General features: G+C 38.0%; 1 protein-coding gene across 4 annotated transcripts in view; it reads right to left on the bottom strand.

Moving 5' to 3' along the window:
• The window catches only part of LOC115213055 (acyl-CoA-binding domain-containing protein 5), a 75892-nt gene that overhangs the window by 13377 nt on the left and 46517 nt on the right, over window positions 1–15998 (bottom strand). For 3 of the 4 annotated variants that reach the window (XM_036503989.1, XM_029781961.2, XM_029781962.2), the window contains 4 exons: window positions 14455–14568; window positions 12106–12410; window positions 10611–11082; window positions 5237–5460 (listed from right to left, as the gene is read on the bottom strand). In XM_036503989.1, coding sequence (XP_036359882.1) covers window positions 5237–5460; window positions 10611–11082; window positions 12106–12410; window positions 14455–14568 — 1115 coding nt within the window. The remainder of the gene's footprint in view (window positions 1–5236; window positions 5461–10610; window positions 11083–12105; window positions 12411–14454; window positions 14569–15998) is intronic. The other variant, XM_036503990.1, reaches the window with a different exon arrangement.

Genomic DNA, 15998 nt, shown 5'->3' with positions numbered 1-15998 from the left:
ATTGCTGAGTCTCCATGGTTGAATGCATTTTGTAAGACAAACCCCATTGGAGAACTAGATGCATTTTATCATGGTATCATTACTAAGAAAGTGAAGGTGAGTGGCCGAGTTGTTAGGATAAGGGTGATGCCCCCACAACTGTAAGATCACAGTTTCAATTTCTGGTCCGGACAATGCATTGTATTATTGAGCAAAATCCTTCACTTCGAGTTACTCCAATTCCTTACGCCATAAATGAGCAACTTTGCAATGGACTGGCATCTCTTATTCCATGCAGCTTTAAATGTATGACACAAAGAAGGGATTTATTGACAGAAATGCCAGCAACATTGCTTGTTTGAACATTGTAACTTTTATATGAGTATAGATATAAGCAAACACACAGAAACACGTGTGCACATAAATACACACTTAAATGTACATGCATACATATATATATAAAATGTGTGTGTGTGCGTGAAAGCATCTAGCACACTCTGTAAAGAGGTTGGCATCAGGAATGGCATCCAGCATTAGAAACCATGCCAAATCAGACTGGAGTCTGGTGCTGCCTGCCACCAGCTTGCCAGCTCTAGTCACACCATCCAACCTATGCCAGCTTGGACAACGGATGTTAAATGATGATGATGACGATTGGATATATATCTATATCTACATATCTATATATATATATGTATATATATATCACAGTGAAACATGGGCTCTCAACACAACCATCATGAATGCCCTCATTGTAGTTCAAGAGAAAATGGAACAAACCATGCTCAGCAACACATTGCGGAACAAGAGAACCAACGCTTGGATTTGACAGCACATGAGAGTCAATGACATCATAAGAACCATCAAAGAGAACACATCTAGATGGGCTGGCCACATGACATGACTAATGGAACAACTGATGGACAGCATATGGACAATCAGAGTGACAGAATGGATACCAGGACGACGGACAAGATCAAGAGGCCAACTAAAGATGGCAAGATGATCTCCTCTGCTACCTGGGGCCTACAGAGCCATGACTGATCAGAGACAGATAGCAGTGGAAGGAGCCCAGGCAAGGAGTCCTCCTTCAGGACAGATGAAGAACTGGAGATTATATGTATATGTATGTATATCACTTGACCGACCAGACCATCAGATGTTGCTACACATCACTGGTCACAATGCGTTTGCATTGTTTTAGCCTTCAAATGACGCCACCCTGCTGGCTAAGCGAGCAGGCCAACAGAAGAAAGAGTGGGAGAAAGAGTGGTGAAAGAGTACAGCAGGGATCACCACCCCTTGCCGGAGCCTTGTGGAGCTTTTAGGTGTTTTTGCTCAATAAACACACACAATGCCCAGTCTGGGAATCGAAACCGCGATCCTCCGACCACGAGTCCGCTGCCCTAACCACTGGGCCACTGCGCCTCCACACATGAATGTATGTATATGTATGTATATATATATATGTGTGTGTGTGTGCATGTGTGCGTGTATGTATGTATGTATGTATATATATATATATATATATAAACATATACATACATATATACAAACGCAGAGATATATATACAAAAGAGAAACAAAGATAGAATGACTGACATAAATTCATTTTTTCAAAATTTGTGTAAATAGGTATTAAATAAAGTTACAACCTGGTCTGGTTTTCAGGTTTTTTATTATTGTATTTAAAAGAAATTCTTTACAAAGTTGAAGTGTGTTAAACATTAAAAACATATTTTGTAATGTTCATAAAGTTCAATTAGTGCTTTCATACATTCATAGTAATCATCAGATTTCAAAATGTATTTAACTGACAATATGCATGTATATATGTATGTACACACATATACACACATTTATGCAGGCAAAGACAGAGCAACATATATACATACAAACTTGCATATACAAACACACACACATAGTTTCTTATTCTTTAACCAAAATTCCAAAGTCTGAAATTTTTTCAGGTGAAAGGAGCAAAGCAAATGCAAATTGCACATGAAAGCACTAGGAAAGGTTTGAAAGCCAACAGAGTATTATAGGTGAGAATAACATGAAGGTATAGATTAAACAGTGAAAGGGGTGTGTAGCCATGTCATGTGGCTGCAAAGCTGAAATCAATGTGCGATAGAGTGGATATGTTTTGGTGAAAAGCAAAACGTTGCCAAAATAAAATTGTTGCATGTAGAACAGGACTAACATCAAATTGATATGAAACTAACTTAATGGAATATATAAAAGCCATATTATGAATGTAAATAGATAATGTATTCAGATTTGGAGCCTATTGCTCAAGCCGTTCTATTTTATAGATATGAATATAAAATCAGTCCAAAATCTGAAACACTCCTGGTTCCAAATATTTCACATATACACAACTTACCAGCTACATATAAACATACACACACACACCCCAACATACACACAAAGACACACACAACATATATATAAATAATAAAAAAGCATACTTAAAAACATGAGATTTACATTAAATATCATTGTGTATATACATAAATACAGATACATACATACATACATATACATATATACACACACACACACATATATATATATACATATCATCATCATCATCATCATCATTTAACATCTGTTTTCCATGCTGGCACACAAAACGTAGACACACACACACTTGTACACAAAAACATAAATGTAAACCCACATTTGCACATATTCTTTTCTCCTCTAGGTACAAAGCCCAGTATGCAACTGGTACTTAATTTATCAAAACCGAAAAGATGAAAGGCAAAGTCGACCTCAGCGGAATTTGAAGTCAGAATGTAAAGTCAGATGAAATACCGCTAAGCGTTTCCCTGGAGTGCTAACGTTTCTGCCAGCTTGCTGCCTTTGCACATTTGCACATATTAATACACAGGTGCATGCACGTTCGTGTATGTGTTTAATCAATCCTGTTTTGATGTTTGTGAGAAATGTCTTTGTCTGAAACATCAGGTCACTTCTCTTCTCACAGCACACAATCATATCTAATGGCCAAGGAATAGCTCCAGCCAACAAGTTAGGACTGGTAAGAGAGGTAAATGAAAGGGGAAGAAAATAAGGGTAGTAAAAACGAATTACATCTATCCTTGTTTATCATAGGGATTTGGTTCCCAAAAAATAAACAGTATTGAATGTATAGTGATGTCAGTGTTATCCATTTTTGGTGGTAACATCGATTTAATGACACACTACAATTTAGTCAGTATGAGAGAAAGAGGGGTCACCATCTTGTTTGTAACAACATGAAAATAGAAATTCACAAGACACCTGTAATAAGTCATAACTTTTATTACAGGAAGTAATGCGTTAACATACAAGGTTAATTGAAGGAAACCTTATAACATTACATGAATATGTTCTGTTTGCAGTCACATGTCTCCAAATAAGTGAGGCGAATGTGTACATGAGCAGACGTAAAGTGTGGCGGCTTGACTCAATGCCTGCCTAAGGCTAGACAGACACGGAGTAGCGCGAATTTAGCATTTCCTTCCTTTATATAAGGGATGAACCAAAAGTCCCCAACTTCCACATAAACTGGAAGCTTCCAGAAAGCTCTCGAGCATTCTAGAAGCTCGAGGGAGATTACTCTCATTAAATCCCTTTTCTGTTTTGCTTTCCGTCATAGCCGCCAGGGTTCATTACAAATGAATCGTACACACGCTATCAATATGGAACAAATGGAAAATCCATTGGCACCAAATTTGCAGCCCACATCAATGAAGTTTCCACTGTCAGGTATTTTCTTGATCTTCTCTATCTTTTCTTATAGAGAACACACTCATCTGTGTCATTTGTTAAAATTAGGTGCCTTCGTATTTCCTCTGTTGACCGATCCCCTGATGATGGGTACACGTATGTCTAAAAAGTATGCAGCCTCACTGCACGGTCATGCAAATACCAGCAATTGTCAGTACATTCTGGGTGGCAGGGCATTGTAAGTGTTCACTGAGGTGAAATCTTTGACTGATTGCCAACTTATTATCACAGATCGATCCATAAGTGTGACACGGTTCACAATTGAGCGTACCGTATTCTGGATCAGTGATAAAAGAGGCTAGATGTACAATGAAATAAGGGAGAAGAAAAGAGTGTACAAAAGACAGTAAATGAAGGGAAACATATGAGAAAGAAAGCAACAAAAGATAGATAGAAACAAAAATCTACACGTAACAAAAACTGACTAAAAAAAAATATTCAAGGGAAATAACTCTTGATCACTTCCAAACAGCAAGTAGTTATGTCCCCTAAGGATTTAGTTATTTGTACCGTCCCTGAATGCTTAAGTTGTTGCTGTGATTTATCCCAACTTTCATAAAGCAAATTCATGACCCATGGAGTTTCTGTTGTGACTATTCAGTCTTTTTTCATATATCAGGGTCTAAATGTAGACTTTTTTAGGTAAGATGAATGCGAGATTTTTAAGGATAAGTAGCTGCTGCTTCAAGCTGGCTGAAGGGCCATATAGACCAGTGTTCTCAACAGCAGCTCCTAAGGCCGCATCCAGCCCTCATCATCCTTCCAGCAGCCTCCGACGGTTTTCCCTCTATAGATATAATAAATGTTTCTTTAACTGACTTGTGATTTACTATTTTGGTGCAGCCCCCCAAAAAATCCAATGAAGATTATGAAGATTAAGAAGAGAAGAAAAATATGTGTACGTCTGTGTGTCTTTTATTTTTTACTTGTTCCAGTCATTTAAATGCGGCCATGCTGGGGCACCACTATGAAGAATTTTTGGTCAAATGTATCTACCCCAGTACCTTTTTTTACTTAAAGCCTGGTCCTTATTCTATCAGTTTCTTTTGCTGAAGTAACCAGGACATAATTACACCAAACACCGGCTGTCAAGCAATGGTGGGGTAAAAAACACAGATACAAAGACACAGACACATAGCTGTAGAGATACATATATATACGACAGGCTTCTTTCAGTTTCTGTCATCCAAATCCACTCACAAGGCTTTGGTCAGCCTGAGGCTATAGCAGAAGACACCTGCCCAAGGTGCCATGCAGTGGGAGTGAACCCTGAACCATATGGTCGGGAAACAAGCTTCTCACCACACAGCCATGTCTGTGCCTATATATGTGTGTACATATAATTGCATGTGTGTGTATGTTCGTGTGCATGATAAATCAGACTGTAAAATGTGATGGTGGTGAAATTTGTCAAATGATAATAATTAATTAATTCACACCTGAATCTGATAACAAATTGTTAATGTTAAATAAAACTTACAGTTTTCTCCTTTCTACGACCTTCTTCCAGTGTATCCAACCGGTCAAGCACAGCTACTAGATCAGTCTGAAGCCGTGACAATGCTAAAGCAATTTGTTCTGTAACACAGTTTGGTGGATTCATCACCATAGCAACACTGCCACGTGGCTGTCCTGCCCCGCCAGCACCACTTCCAAGATATGGTATGTGAACACCTCCTGGATAGTATCCTATATCTCCTTGACCTGTACGCAAAAACAGAAGTTATAAATATAAAACATCTAGAAGAGAGATGGAAGTTTTATTATGACATGAAAGTGGGGTCAGGTTTTAGGAGTGGGCCAGAATTTACTTTCTTTTTCTCTCTCTCTCTCTCTCTCTCACTATCTATCTATTTCTCCTTCACTCTATAAACTACATGTTTCTCCCTTTTACTCTTTTGCTTGTTTCAGTCATTTGACTGTGGCCATACTGGAGCACCACCTTTAGTCGAGCAAATCGACCCCAGGACTTATTCTTTGTAAGCCTAGTGCTTATTCTATCAGGTCTTTTGCTGAACCGCTAAGTTACAGGGACATAAATACACCAGCATCAGTTGTCAAGCGATGTTGGGAAGACAAACATACTCATGCACATACATATATACGACAGGCTTCTTTCAGTTTTCGTCTACCAAATCCACTCACAAGGCTTTGGTCGGCCCAAGGCTATAGAAGACACTTACCCAAGGTGCCACGCAGTGGGACTGAACCTGGAACCATGTGGTTCGTAAGCAAGCTACTTACCACACAGCCACTCTTACGCCTATGTACAAACAATGTATAGATGGGTTAATTTTTGTTTTTAAAACTTAGTCTATGAAGAATAAGTAATGCTATAAGACCAGTAAGGCTCATACCATTGATGTTCAACATGAAATTTCATTATACTGATGGCTGTATAGAAATTGTGAGCAGTGAAGACCTTCTAGAGAGATGTATCCTTAGGAAGGATTGGCAAAATTTTTTTTTAGTTGTAGAATAGGTTCCTTTGTTAGCTTTTAAGAACCCTGTATAACCCCTCATAACTTTTTTATTTTTTGAAAATTTCAGAAAATGTTTGTGAATTTGTGTTCTACACAAAGGAATTCATACGATTATGCAAGAGGAAAAAAAATTTGTGTGATTGAAGGCGATTTAGCTGTTATTTTTAGTACACCTCACGACCACCTAATATTTTCCTCGTTTCTTTGTCACTCTGACATGTATTCACGTATTCCCTCCCCTCCTAAAACACATTTAATGGAATGATGATGCACCCAAAGGTGATCCATGGCTGGGATTTAAGCAAAAAATTCGTGCTGTCCGTTTTTTAAACTCTGCGTAAAAAAAAAAAATTCGAAAAAGTGTGGAACTTTTAAAATTTATGGGAGAGGGGTATAAATCTTTTTGTTTGTTTTTTTGTTTTTTTTTTACTAATCGTATGAATTCCCTTGTGTAGAACACAAATTTACACAATTTTTCTGCAAATTCCAAAAAAGATTTTAATTACGAGGGGTTTTATGGGATTGATTAAACCAGAATTCTGCCTGGTAATCTACACAGAGATATTAGCCATTATAAAGAAGTTAGTCTGATATTATGGTCACAAAATCTTTCCTATGAGTATCTACGCACTAAAAATAAAATTAATATTCTACGAGTAATATTCGTAGCCACTTCAACATGACTGTCTGTTCGAACGGACTTTACAGCCATTTTTTTTTTTAAAACAACCCCCAAGAAGACATCTCCTCTAGCTGATTAATATATGGAGTCCGCTCGAACGGATAGCCATGTTAAAGTGGCTACGAATATTACAACTAATGCGATGATCTCTTAGAGAGATTTTAGAACTAATATTCTACGGTCTCCGTAAAACGCTACTTAAGGAACATAACTGCATAAATATTCTTAAGAGTTATCTCCCTTGAAAATAACAATTCAAAACTTTTATTTTTTGAGGTTGTTTTCATTTAGTGATATTTATCTTTTTCTTTTCTGCGACGACAGGCTTCTTTTTCCTAATTTATACCATTTCTCTTATGTTCTGTTTCAAAGCTTCCCGAGGATTTCATGACATGTACATCAACAAAGATGCTTTGATTAGAAATATATTCTTAACAGATCATACGTACATGGCAGCAGTAACCAAACCAGTTTGCAAAGTACATGCCACCTTCAAAATTATCACGAACATTTCTGCAATAATATTGGGTTTCAGTGCTATTTTTCCTATCCCTTCAGGGAGATAGCCCTGCTCAATATGTAGAAAAGGTGTGAGGAGAAACTCCATAAGATATCTCATGACATACAAAATTAATCAGTGAAGAGAAAGGATTAGCAGTAGAGCTGGGGCCAGGAACCTAAAAACTTAAGGCTTATTTCCTGTTTGTTCTAGAGCTGGGACTAGGAACCTAAAGGCTTAAGGCTTGTTTCCTGGTTGTTCCATAAATCTTAAGTATGCCTCCTTTTTTTATTGTAATAATTATAAAAATCATTGTTCCCAACATAGGCAGAAGGCCATAAGTTTAGTGGAAGGGAAGCAGTTGATAATATCAACTCCAGTTCCTGAATGGTAGTTTAGTTCAGTAAGCCTTCGTAGAATTTCAAATGAGAACATCCAAAACAGGAACATAAAACAGGTGGCATTTTGTTGGATGGGCTAAAATTTCATCTAATTCATCATCTTCATGACTGCTTCTAGCATAGGCACATGGCTTGAAATTTGGGAATAGGGAGCAAACAATTGTAACAACCCCAATACTTGGCTGATATTTTATTTTATTGACCCCTAGAAAACAGAAAGACAAAGTTGACCCTTGTAGGATTTGAACTGAGAACATAAAGAGCCAGGAAAAATACTGCAAGATATTTTTTTCCTGAGGCCCTAATAATATTACCAATCCACTGCCTTAATAATAGATTCAAGTTTTGGCACAAGGCCAGTAATTTCAAGGGAGGGGGACAGTTGATTACATTGACCCTAATACACAACTGATACTTATCAACCCTGAAGGAATGAAAAGAAAAGTCGACCACAGCAGAATTTGAACTCAGAACACGAAGACAGATGAAATACTTAGCATTTCGCCCAACATGCCAGCTCACTGCCTTAAGTAGTAGTAGTAGCAGTAGTAATAATAATAATAATAATAATGATCCTTTCTACTATAAGCACAAGGCTTGAAATTTGTAGGGAGGGGGATGTTGATCACATCAACCCCAGTACTTGACTGGTACTTAATTTATCAACACCGAAAGGATGAAAGGCAAAGTCGACCATGGCAGAATTTGAACTCAGACCACATAGCAACACCCAAAATACCGCTAAGCATTTTGCCCAGCATGTTAACAACTCAGCCAGCTTGCCACCCTCTTGCTCAACTGGTACTAATTTTATTGCCCCCAAAAGGATGAAAGGTGAAGTTAATCTTGACGGAATTTGAACTCAGAACGTAAAAACAGACAAAATGATTTTTAAGCATTTTTTCCCTATATGTTAACTGTTCAGCCAGCTTGCCAAGTTAAAGTAGGAAGAAATATTGCAAAGCGATTTGGGGGGAAGGGGTCTGGTGCTCTAATGATTACTGCAAAGCTCACAGCACCACCATAATGAAGGCAGCAGCAGTGGCAATGATATCGACGATAAGAAGAATAGTTTGCCAGATTGCCAAAATAACAAATAACAAGATAAAGCATTTCTGTAAGTATTACATAGCATTGGGTTTTCAGTGGTGGTGGTTGTGATGGTGGTGATAATGGTTGTGGCACTAGGAAGAAAAGGCATGTAAAGAGAAGAATAATCTGAGGAAAGGAAACGATCGTATACATCATCATCATCATTTAACGTCTGTTTTCCATGCTGGCATGGGTTGGACAGTTTGACAGGAGCTGACCAGTTGAAGGGCTGTTCGGGCTCCCTGGCTGTTTTGACTTGGTTTCTATGGCTGGATGCCCTTCAGGGATGAGATTTGTTACTTCATATAAAATATCCCCCAATAAATTCTAGAGAAGCATGCACAAATATGGTTGAAAGAAACTCGCTTGTAAGAAACATGGGGGGTAAGAAACTCGCTTTGCAACCACGGCACCTTAGGCAAGTGACTTCTACTATGACCAACAGCCTGATCAATGCCTTGCGAGTGAATTTGGTAGGCAGTAACTATGTGGAAGCCTGTAGTGTGTGTGTGTGTGCAAGTATTTGTCTGTGTTGTGTTGCTCTCCACCCTTGACAACCAGTGTTCATTTGTTTACATCCCCATAATTTTGGTAGATGGAAACTGCATGGAAATCTGTTGTGTATATATAAATATATGTGTGTGTGTGTGTATATACTGTATTTTAACATCTATAAGGAACCTTTTCTTATCAAAAATTAGGTTAAAAAAATATGGGAGTTTCTTATACATTGATAGTATTATAATCCCTTACAAAAATTTCTAAGATCAGTCATGTGACTATCCTCTACCAATCAAATCCTATTGAAAACATATTCTAATTTGAGCCATGAACTCCCTATAAAAACAGAGCAAACTTCAAACATTAGTCAGAAGCAAGACAGCCACGACATAAGCTACGTCTTTCTATTTGAACTTTTTGAAACTCAGTGTAAACTGTGAAACCAGTTAAGGATTTAAATATTTTAATAACAAAACTATTCTCAGTGCATTTTCAACTTCTACTTTTCTTATATTTCTACCCGTGTGGAATAAAATAACTTTGTTTTCTACCTACCTACCTACCTAAACACCCACCCACCTACCTACCTATGTACCTATCTATCTATCTATGCATGTATGTATGTATGTTAAAGACAGGAAAGGCAAAGAATGTGCGAGGACAGGAAAGAAAAAGAAAAATGGACACACATTCTGTAATGTTAGAGAGTACAAGGAGATGAAGTAGAGGTATGTTGAATCAAAGAGAAAAAATAATGATGGGCACAACAAGAATCTGTTGTCGTGTACAAAAGACTGTCCTGGCATGGAAATGTGATGTGTTTGAAAGATAGTGTGGCTGGGTGAAGAAGTACCAAGAAGTCAAAGCACAAAGATTCAACAAAGAAATAATGATAACTGACCGCAAGATGCTGAATCTGTCATGAAAGAGATGATGAAAGACTGCAACAAGAAGTAGGACATCGTACTGGAGAAGACTTATCCAACACTTGCAGCTAGGTAAAATGGAGTATGACATGGCAGCACTAGCAACTGTAGCACCACCGCCATCACCATCACCATCACCATCACCAAATCTACCACAAACACAACCACCACCAACACCACAGCCATCAGCACCACTAGCATCACCATTATCTTCATCATTATCATCATCATTTTAAATTATTTACAAATGCTATTTTTTTTTCTACCAACCTCTTCCCATGTTCCTTGAGGAAATACCATAACTGCTGCTGGAAACTCTCCTGGATGATCGGCGAGAAGGTCCTTCTTCTTCTCCACCACGTACAGTAACATCCATTTCAGCATCGTGTCCAGCAGCTGGTGGTCTCGGTTGGTGCTCATCTTGAGGTATACCATTAACAAAGCATTCGTGATCAACCTCACTGACTGACTGCCTCGAAGCGATGTTCACGGCCATACTGTCTGAAGAGAATTTACGATGATTTGGTACATAGGCATAAGGATTCGCGTTGGCCATCACCATCAAGTCAGGTTGCACCGACCTGGCAGTGATGTTGGTTGATGTTTGAATTCCTGCAAGCACTGTGTTGGCAGACTGGTGTAGGGTGTTATAGTCAGGGTCATCCCTCTTCATTTTCACTGGTGACTGTGTAAATACAGCTTCATTATCACTGCTGGTTGTTGAACTTAAGACATCAATAGCCTGCAATCATCAAAATAACAACACATAAATTAATAAGTGTTTGAGTTCAGCTTGTTTTTTCTATACAATTTATTTCAATTAAGTTCATTGCAAATACATTCAAACACAATGAAAAATTAACATTCCAAGTTGGAAGAATAATTTTTTTTCCCTTTGAAAATTTTTTTCCTAGCTACATCATGAGGAAGGGACACTTGTCCCTAAGGTCCAATTCAAGGGGCAGGCTTCTACTATCAGCCTTGGAAATATGAATAAGTTCCATCCTCATGAGCCTATAAGTCAATGTCAACAGGTAGTATACAAGTAAGGGTTGAAAAATTTCATTGCATATCTATAATCTGGTCACTGACACAATTCTACAATACACAGCTGTGAGAAAAGGTAATAGGAAGTTGTAACATTCATGCTTTTCTGTCAGGTATGGCTGTGTGTTTAAAACACTTGCTTCCCAACCATGTGGTCTTGGGTTCAGTCCTACTAGGCAGCACCTCGGGCAACTGTCTTCTACACTAGCCATAAGCCAACCAAAGCTTTGTGAATGAATTTGGTAGGTGGAAACTGAAAGAAGCCCATCATGTGTGTGTGTGTACCTTTGTCTTGGCATTATGTGGTGCCTGTAAATTCGCATCACCATCAGACAAGCAATGATGTTCATTTCTTGTCATCCAGGAAACAGGTGAGGGTTAACAACAGGAAGGGTATTATTTACATTATTTACATAAAAATCATGCTGAAGCTGATGAACTGGAGTTCATTATGGCCTTGCAGCTTGCCAGAACCTGTCAAACCCTTCAACCCATGCTGATCATTGATGATGACAACGACATTGTTGACGACGACGACGACGTTGATGATGATGATAATGATCTTGATGATGATGATGATGACAAGAATGTTGATGACGATGAGGGCAATGATGAAGATGGTGGAGAAGATACAATCAAGCAAAGAAACAGTAGTCATGTCATTAACTCATTTTCATTAATTAAGCAAGAAGGTGAAGCCGAGAATCTATCCACATACCTCCGACACATCCTGCAGCGTGTCAATGGTGTCACAATATTCAACATCACTGTCTGTGTCGCTGGTCACTTGATGACCTGCAATAGGCAATAATGAATCATCGGTCATTGGAGTTTCTCTCTCATCCCCATTCTCACTCCTGATTTCACCCGTGTCATTACCAGAATCATTTTCGTTACTGTGGTTGTACCGATGGTTCAAATGAGCTCGTGAGTGGTCATTATGGTTGTTATTGTTGTTGCTGCTGTTGCCGTTGTTGTTGTTGTTGTTATTGTTGTTGTTGTTATGATGATGATGACCTGAGGCTGAAAGAGTGTAACAGATACAACACGTTACAAACAACACTGATTACAAAGAATCCTCTAACAATTAAATATCGCAACTGTTCTAATTAGTGACATTGTTTAATTGTTAAAGGATAATTTCATTAAGTGCTTCTGTATCTTTGTCATTTGCTTCCCGTCCACCAACTTGAACAACAGAAGGGCACAGGAGAGCAGCCCATTAAGTCACTTTGCTGAGCAGAGATCTTACAGACTGGCTCTAATTACAAAGCTATCCCACTAAGGATGACTTAGCTTTTCATCCCTCTGGAATCAATAAAACAAGTACCAGTGATATAATGTGATTAATTCAATCAACTATACTAACCTATAATCATTAACAGTAAATATGTGTAGCCTTTTACCAAAGCCAAAAATCAATATTGTCTTTCTGGATATCAGTTCTCATATAGGCACGTGGCTTAGTGGTTAGGGCATTCGGCTCATGGTCGTAAGGTCGTGAGTTCAATTCCTGGCAACACGTTGTGTCCTTGAGCAAGACAGTTTATTTTAAGTTGCTCCAGTCCACTCAGCTGGCAAAAATGAGTAGCATCTGTATTTTAAAGGGCCAGCCTTATCATATTCTGTGTCACACTGAATCTCCATGAGAACTATGTTAAGAGTACATGTGTCTGTGGAGTGCTCAGCCATTTGCACATTAACTTCACGAGTAGGCTGTTCTGTTGATCAGACCAACTAGAACCCTCATCATTGTAAGCCACTTACCACTGAGCTTCCTATATTCAATAAAATAAAGTGATCCATTGAAGCATTTGTGAGTTTGATCAATTTTACGATACAGAGAATTCACTTTCCATGCCACCATACAAACTTATCTAAATTCATAAAATACATCATAAGATTTTCGCCAACACAAACCAGTTTCTTGAGACTGGTTTTTGTACCAAACACTGTTTCAATTCTGATACAATCCGTCAAATTCTTTACAATATACCTGTTAACACTTTAACAAGCAAGCCGCCAGCAGATCAACTTGGTCAGCTGTTTCATCTCACTGACATGCTTATCGAACTTTCTCATTCCAATAGCCCTTTTTCAATTCCTGGTCTAGTTCGCTTTTACTACTTGTTTACAGCATAATATCCCTAAAGACACATTACATCACATCTACACATATCATGTCTACATGTAACATCACCATAATCATCATTTAACATCCGTGCTCCATGCTGGCAGGTTGGATACTTTGACTGGATCAGATGTGTTCGCAGACTACATCATGCTCCAGTGTCTGTTTTGGCATCGTATCTATGGTTGGATGCTCTTTCTAATGCCAATGATTTAACACTGTAGACTGAGTGCTTTCTATGTGCCATCTGCAGCTTGCGGGTTGCAGTACATTTTGCAGATTGTCATGCAGCTCACAGAACTACAAACCTTGGGCAGTGATGGTCAGCGTCATGCTAGGGCACCAAAATTTCATTTAATTATACTAAACATTAACTGTAACTCTTGCTGTTAAAAGTGAGATGAAAGAGAATATGAAGTTAGAAATTTACTATTTTAAAATCTCACGTGAGATATTCAGCAACAGTACTTTGTAGTAAAGATTGTTTGCTAACATAACATGGCAATCCTGGTTTAGGACTAAGGTTGCTGTAATTTAGCCCCAGGAGACATCGTCTCCAGCTGGCTATACAACATGATGTGTGTCCTAAACCAGGACTGCCATGTTATTTTGGCAAACAATCTTTACTACAGAATATGAAGTTGTTTAATAACTCTTTCAGAAAAATCTTTTCATGTAGAGTAAAATTTTCTCAACACAACAGTGTCTGCAAAATAAATAAACAAAACAATAGTCAAAGAGTTTGCAAAGGGAAAAAATGAATTATTGAAACATCTGTACTCATTGCTGAGATTATTAAGTATGCATACACATGCACATGCACGCACGCACACGCACACACACACAGACACATACACACACAAAAAATTCCCAAAACATGCTCACACTTTTCCTGAGATACTTGCTTAATACAACAAACAAATTAAAATAGCCCACCTGTCTTCTTGGTTACAGCAGGAGTACAATCTAAACCCAATTCTGGAACCACACTTGAATTTGATGACACATCATTGGAAAAGTGCACAAAAGCCTCATTTCGAGGAAAGAGATCTAAAAGAAGAAGAAAATAAGTACTGTAGGATAATACAAATATCAAATTTCAATTTTTTTTTTAATTAACCCATTAATACTCAAAATATTGGCAATTATAAAGAAGTTGTTACTGAATAATTAAAGAACTGGATTGTTGTACCAAACTTTTTAAGTAGAAACTTTACTAAATGTTGTATTTCACAGCACATCTTTTATCATCAACATCATCACTTTAACATCCATGTTTCAAATCACCAGATCCAATGGGCCCAAAGACGGCACCATGCTCTAGTATCTGCTATGCCTGGATACCATTCCTAATGTAAAACCCTTTACAGCATATTCTGGTTGCTTTTTCCATGCCACTAGTACTAGTGAGATTACCATGCAGCTTGTAAGACTGCAAACCCCAAAGGAGAAGTTTTATGTTAGAAGATGAGGTGTAAAAAAAAATGAGAGAAGGGGCCAATGAAGAACAGGTTTCTTGCTGTAGAGGATCTACAATGAACTATCCACAAACAGTAACCAAATCCCTCAAACCACACCTTACAACTTCATAAAGCATGAATACTGGATAATGTTGTCTAAGATTTCTGAAGAAAAAGGAAGAAGCAAAAGAACAGAAAACAGAATGATCATGGCTGAGTTTTCCATGATGATAGATTGGCTCCAAGAGGAATGATCTGAACCCAGACAATAGCAATGACTATTTATTCTAACCACTCAACAGATACCGATACCTCTTCACAAATTAATGTACTGTCAGCATTAGAAAGAACTTGCTACGCAAACATCTCCTACACAACAATCTAACCCTGTGCTATCATTGAAAAGTTTGACAATTATACAATTACATACAGTTACAAGGACTGGAATTTGGAAAAAAGGGTTCACTAATTATATCAATCTGGTAGTTTACTGATACATTATTTTTTTTTACCCCTCAATATACTAGATAATAAGTCCCTGGTATTGTACACTCTGGTATACAAAAAAATTATGGATTGGTCACTGTTAAAATGCTGGAGTCTGTTTCACCAGGGCTGATGAGGAATTAAACAACAAGTGACTCTCCATAAGCTATATGTAATACATTCTATTTATCAAGAATTTTATCATGAATACGGTTCTCTATTCATAATTCCCACGTGAAGTTAATTATTATTCAATGATAAAAGCTGACCTATATCTGTCATGTCAATCCAGAATCTCATAATGAGCTTGTCAAAACACATTTCAATGTGTTTCATTCTAATGGTGGCAAGCTAGCAGAAACGTAAGCATGTCGGGTGAAATGCTTAGCAGCGTTTTGTGTCTTTACGTTCTGAGTTCAAATTCTGCTGAGGTCGACTTTGCCTTTCATCCTTTCGGGGTTAATAAATTAAGTACCAGTTGTGTACTGGGGTCGATCTAATCAACTGGCCCCCTCCCTCAAAAATTTCAGGCCT

Source organism: Octopus sinensis, linkage group LG6 (assembly GCF_006345805.1).
Source record: "Octopus sinensis linkage group LG6, ASM634580v1, whole genome shotgun sequence".
Classification (NCBI taxonomy): domain Eukaryota; kingdom Metazoa; phylum Mollusca; class Cephalopoda; order Octopoda; family Octopodidae; genus Octopus; species Octopus sinensis.
The sequence above is the reverse complement of the archived record's forward strand: the minus strand, read 5'-3'. Positions and strand labels throughout refer to the sequence as shown.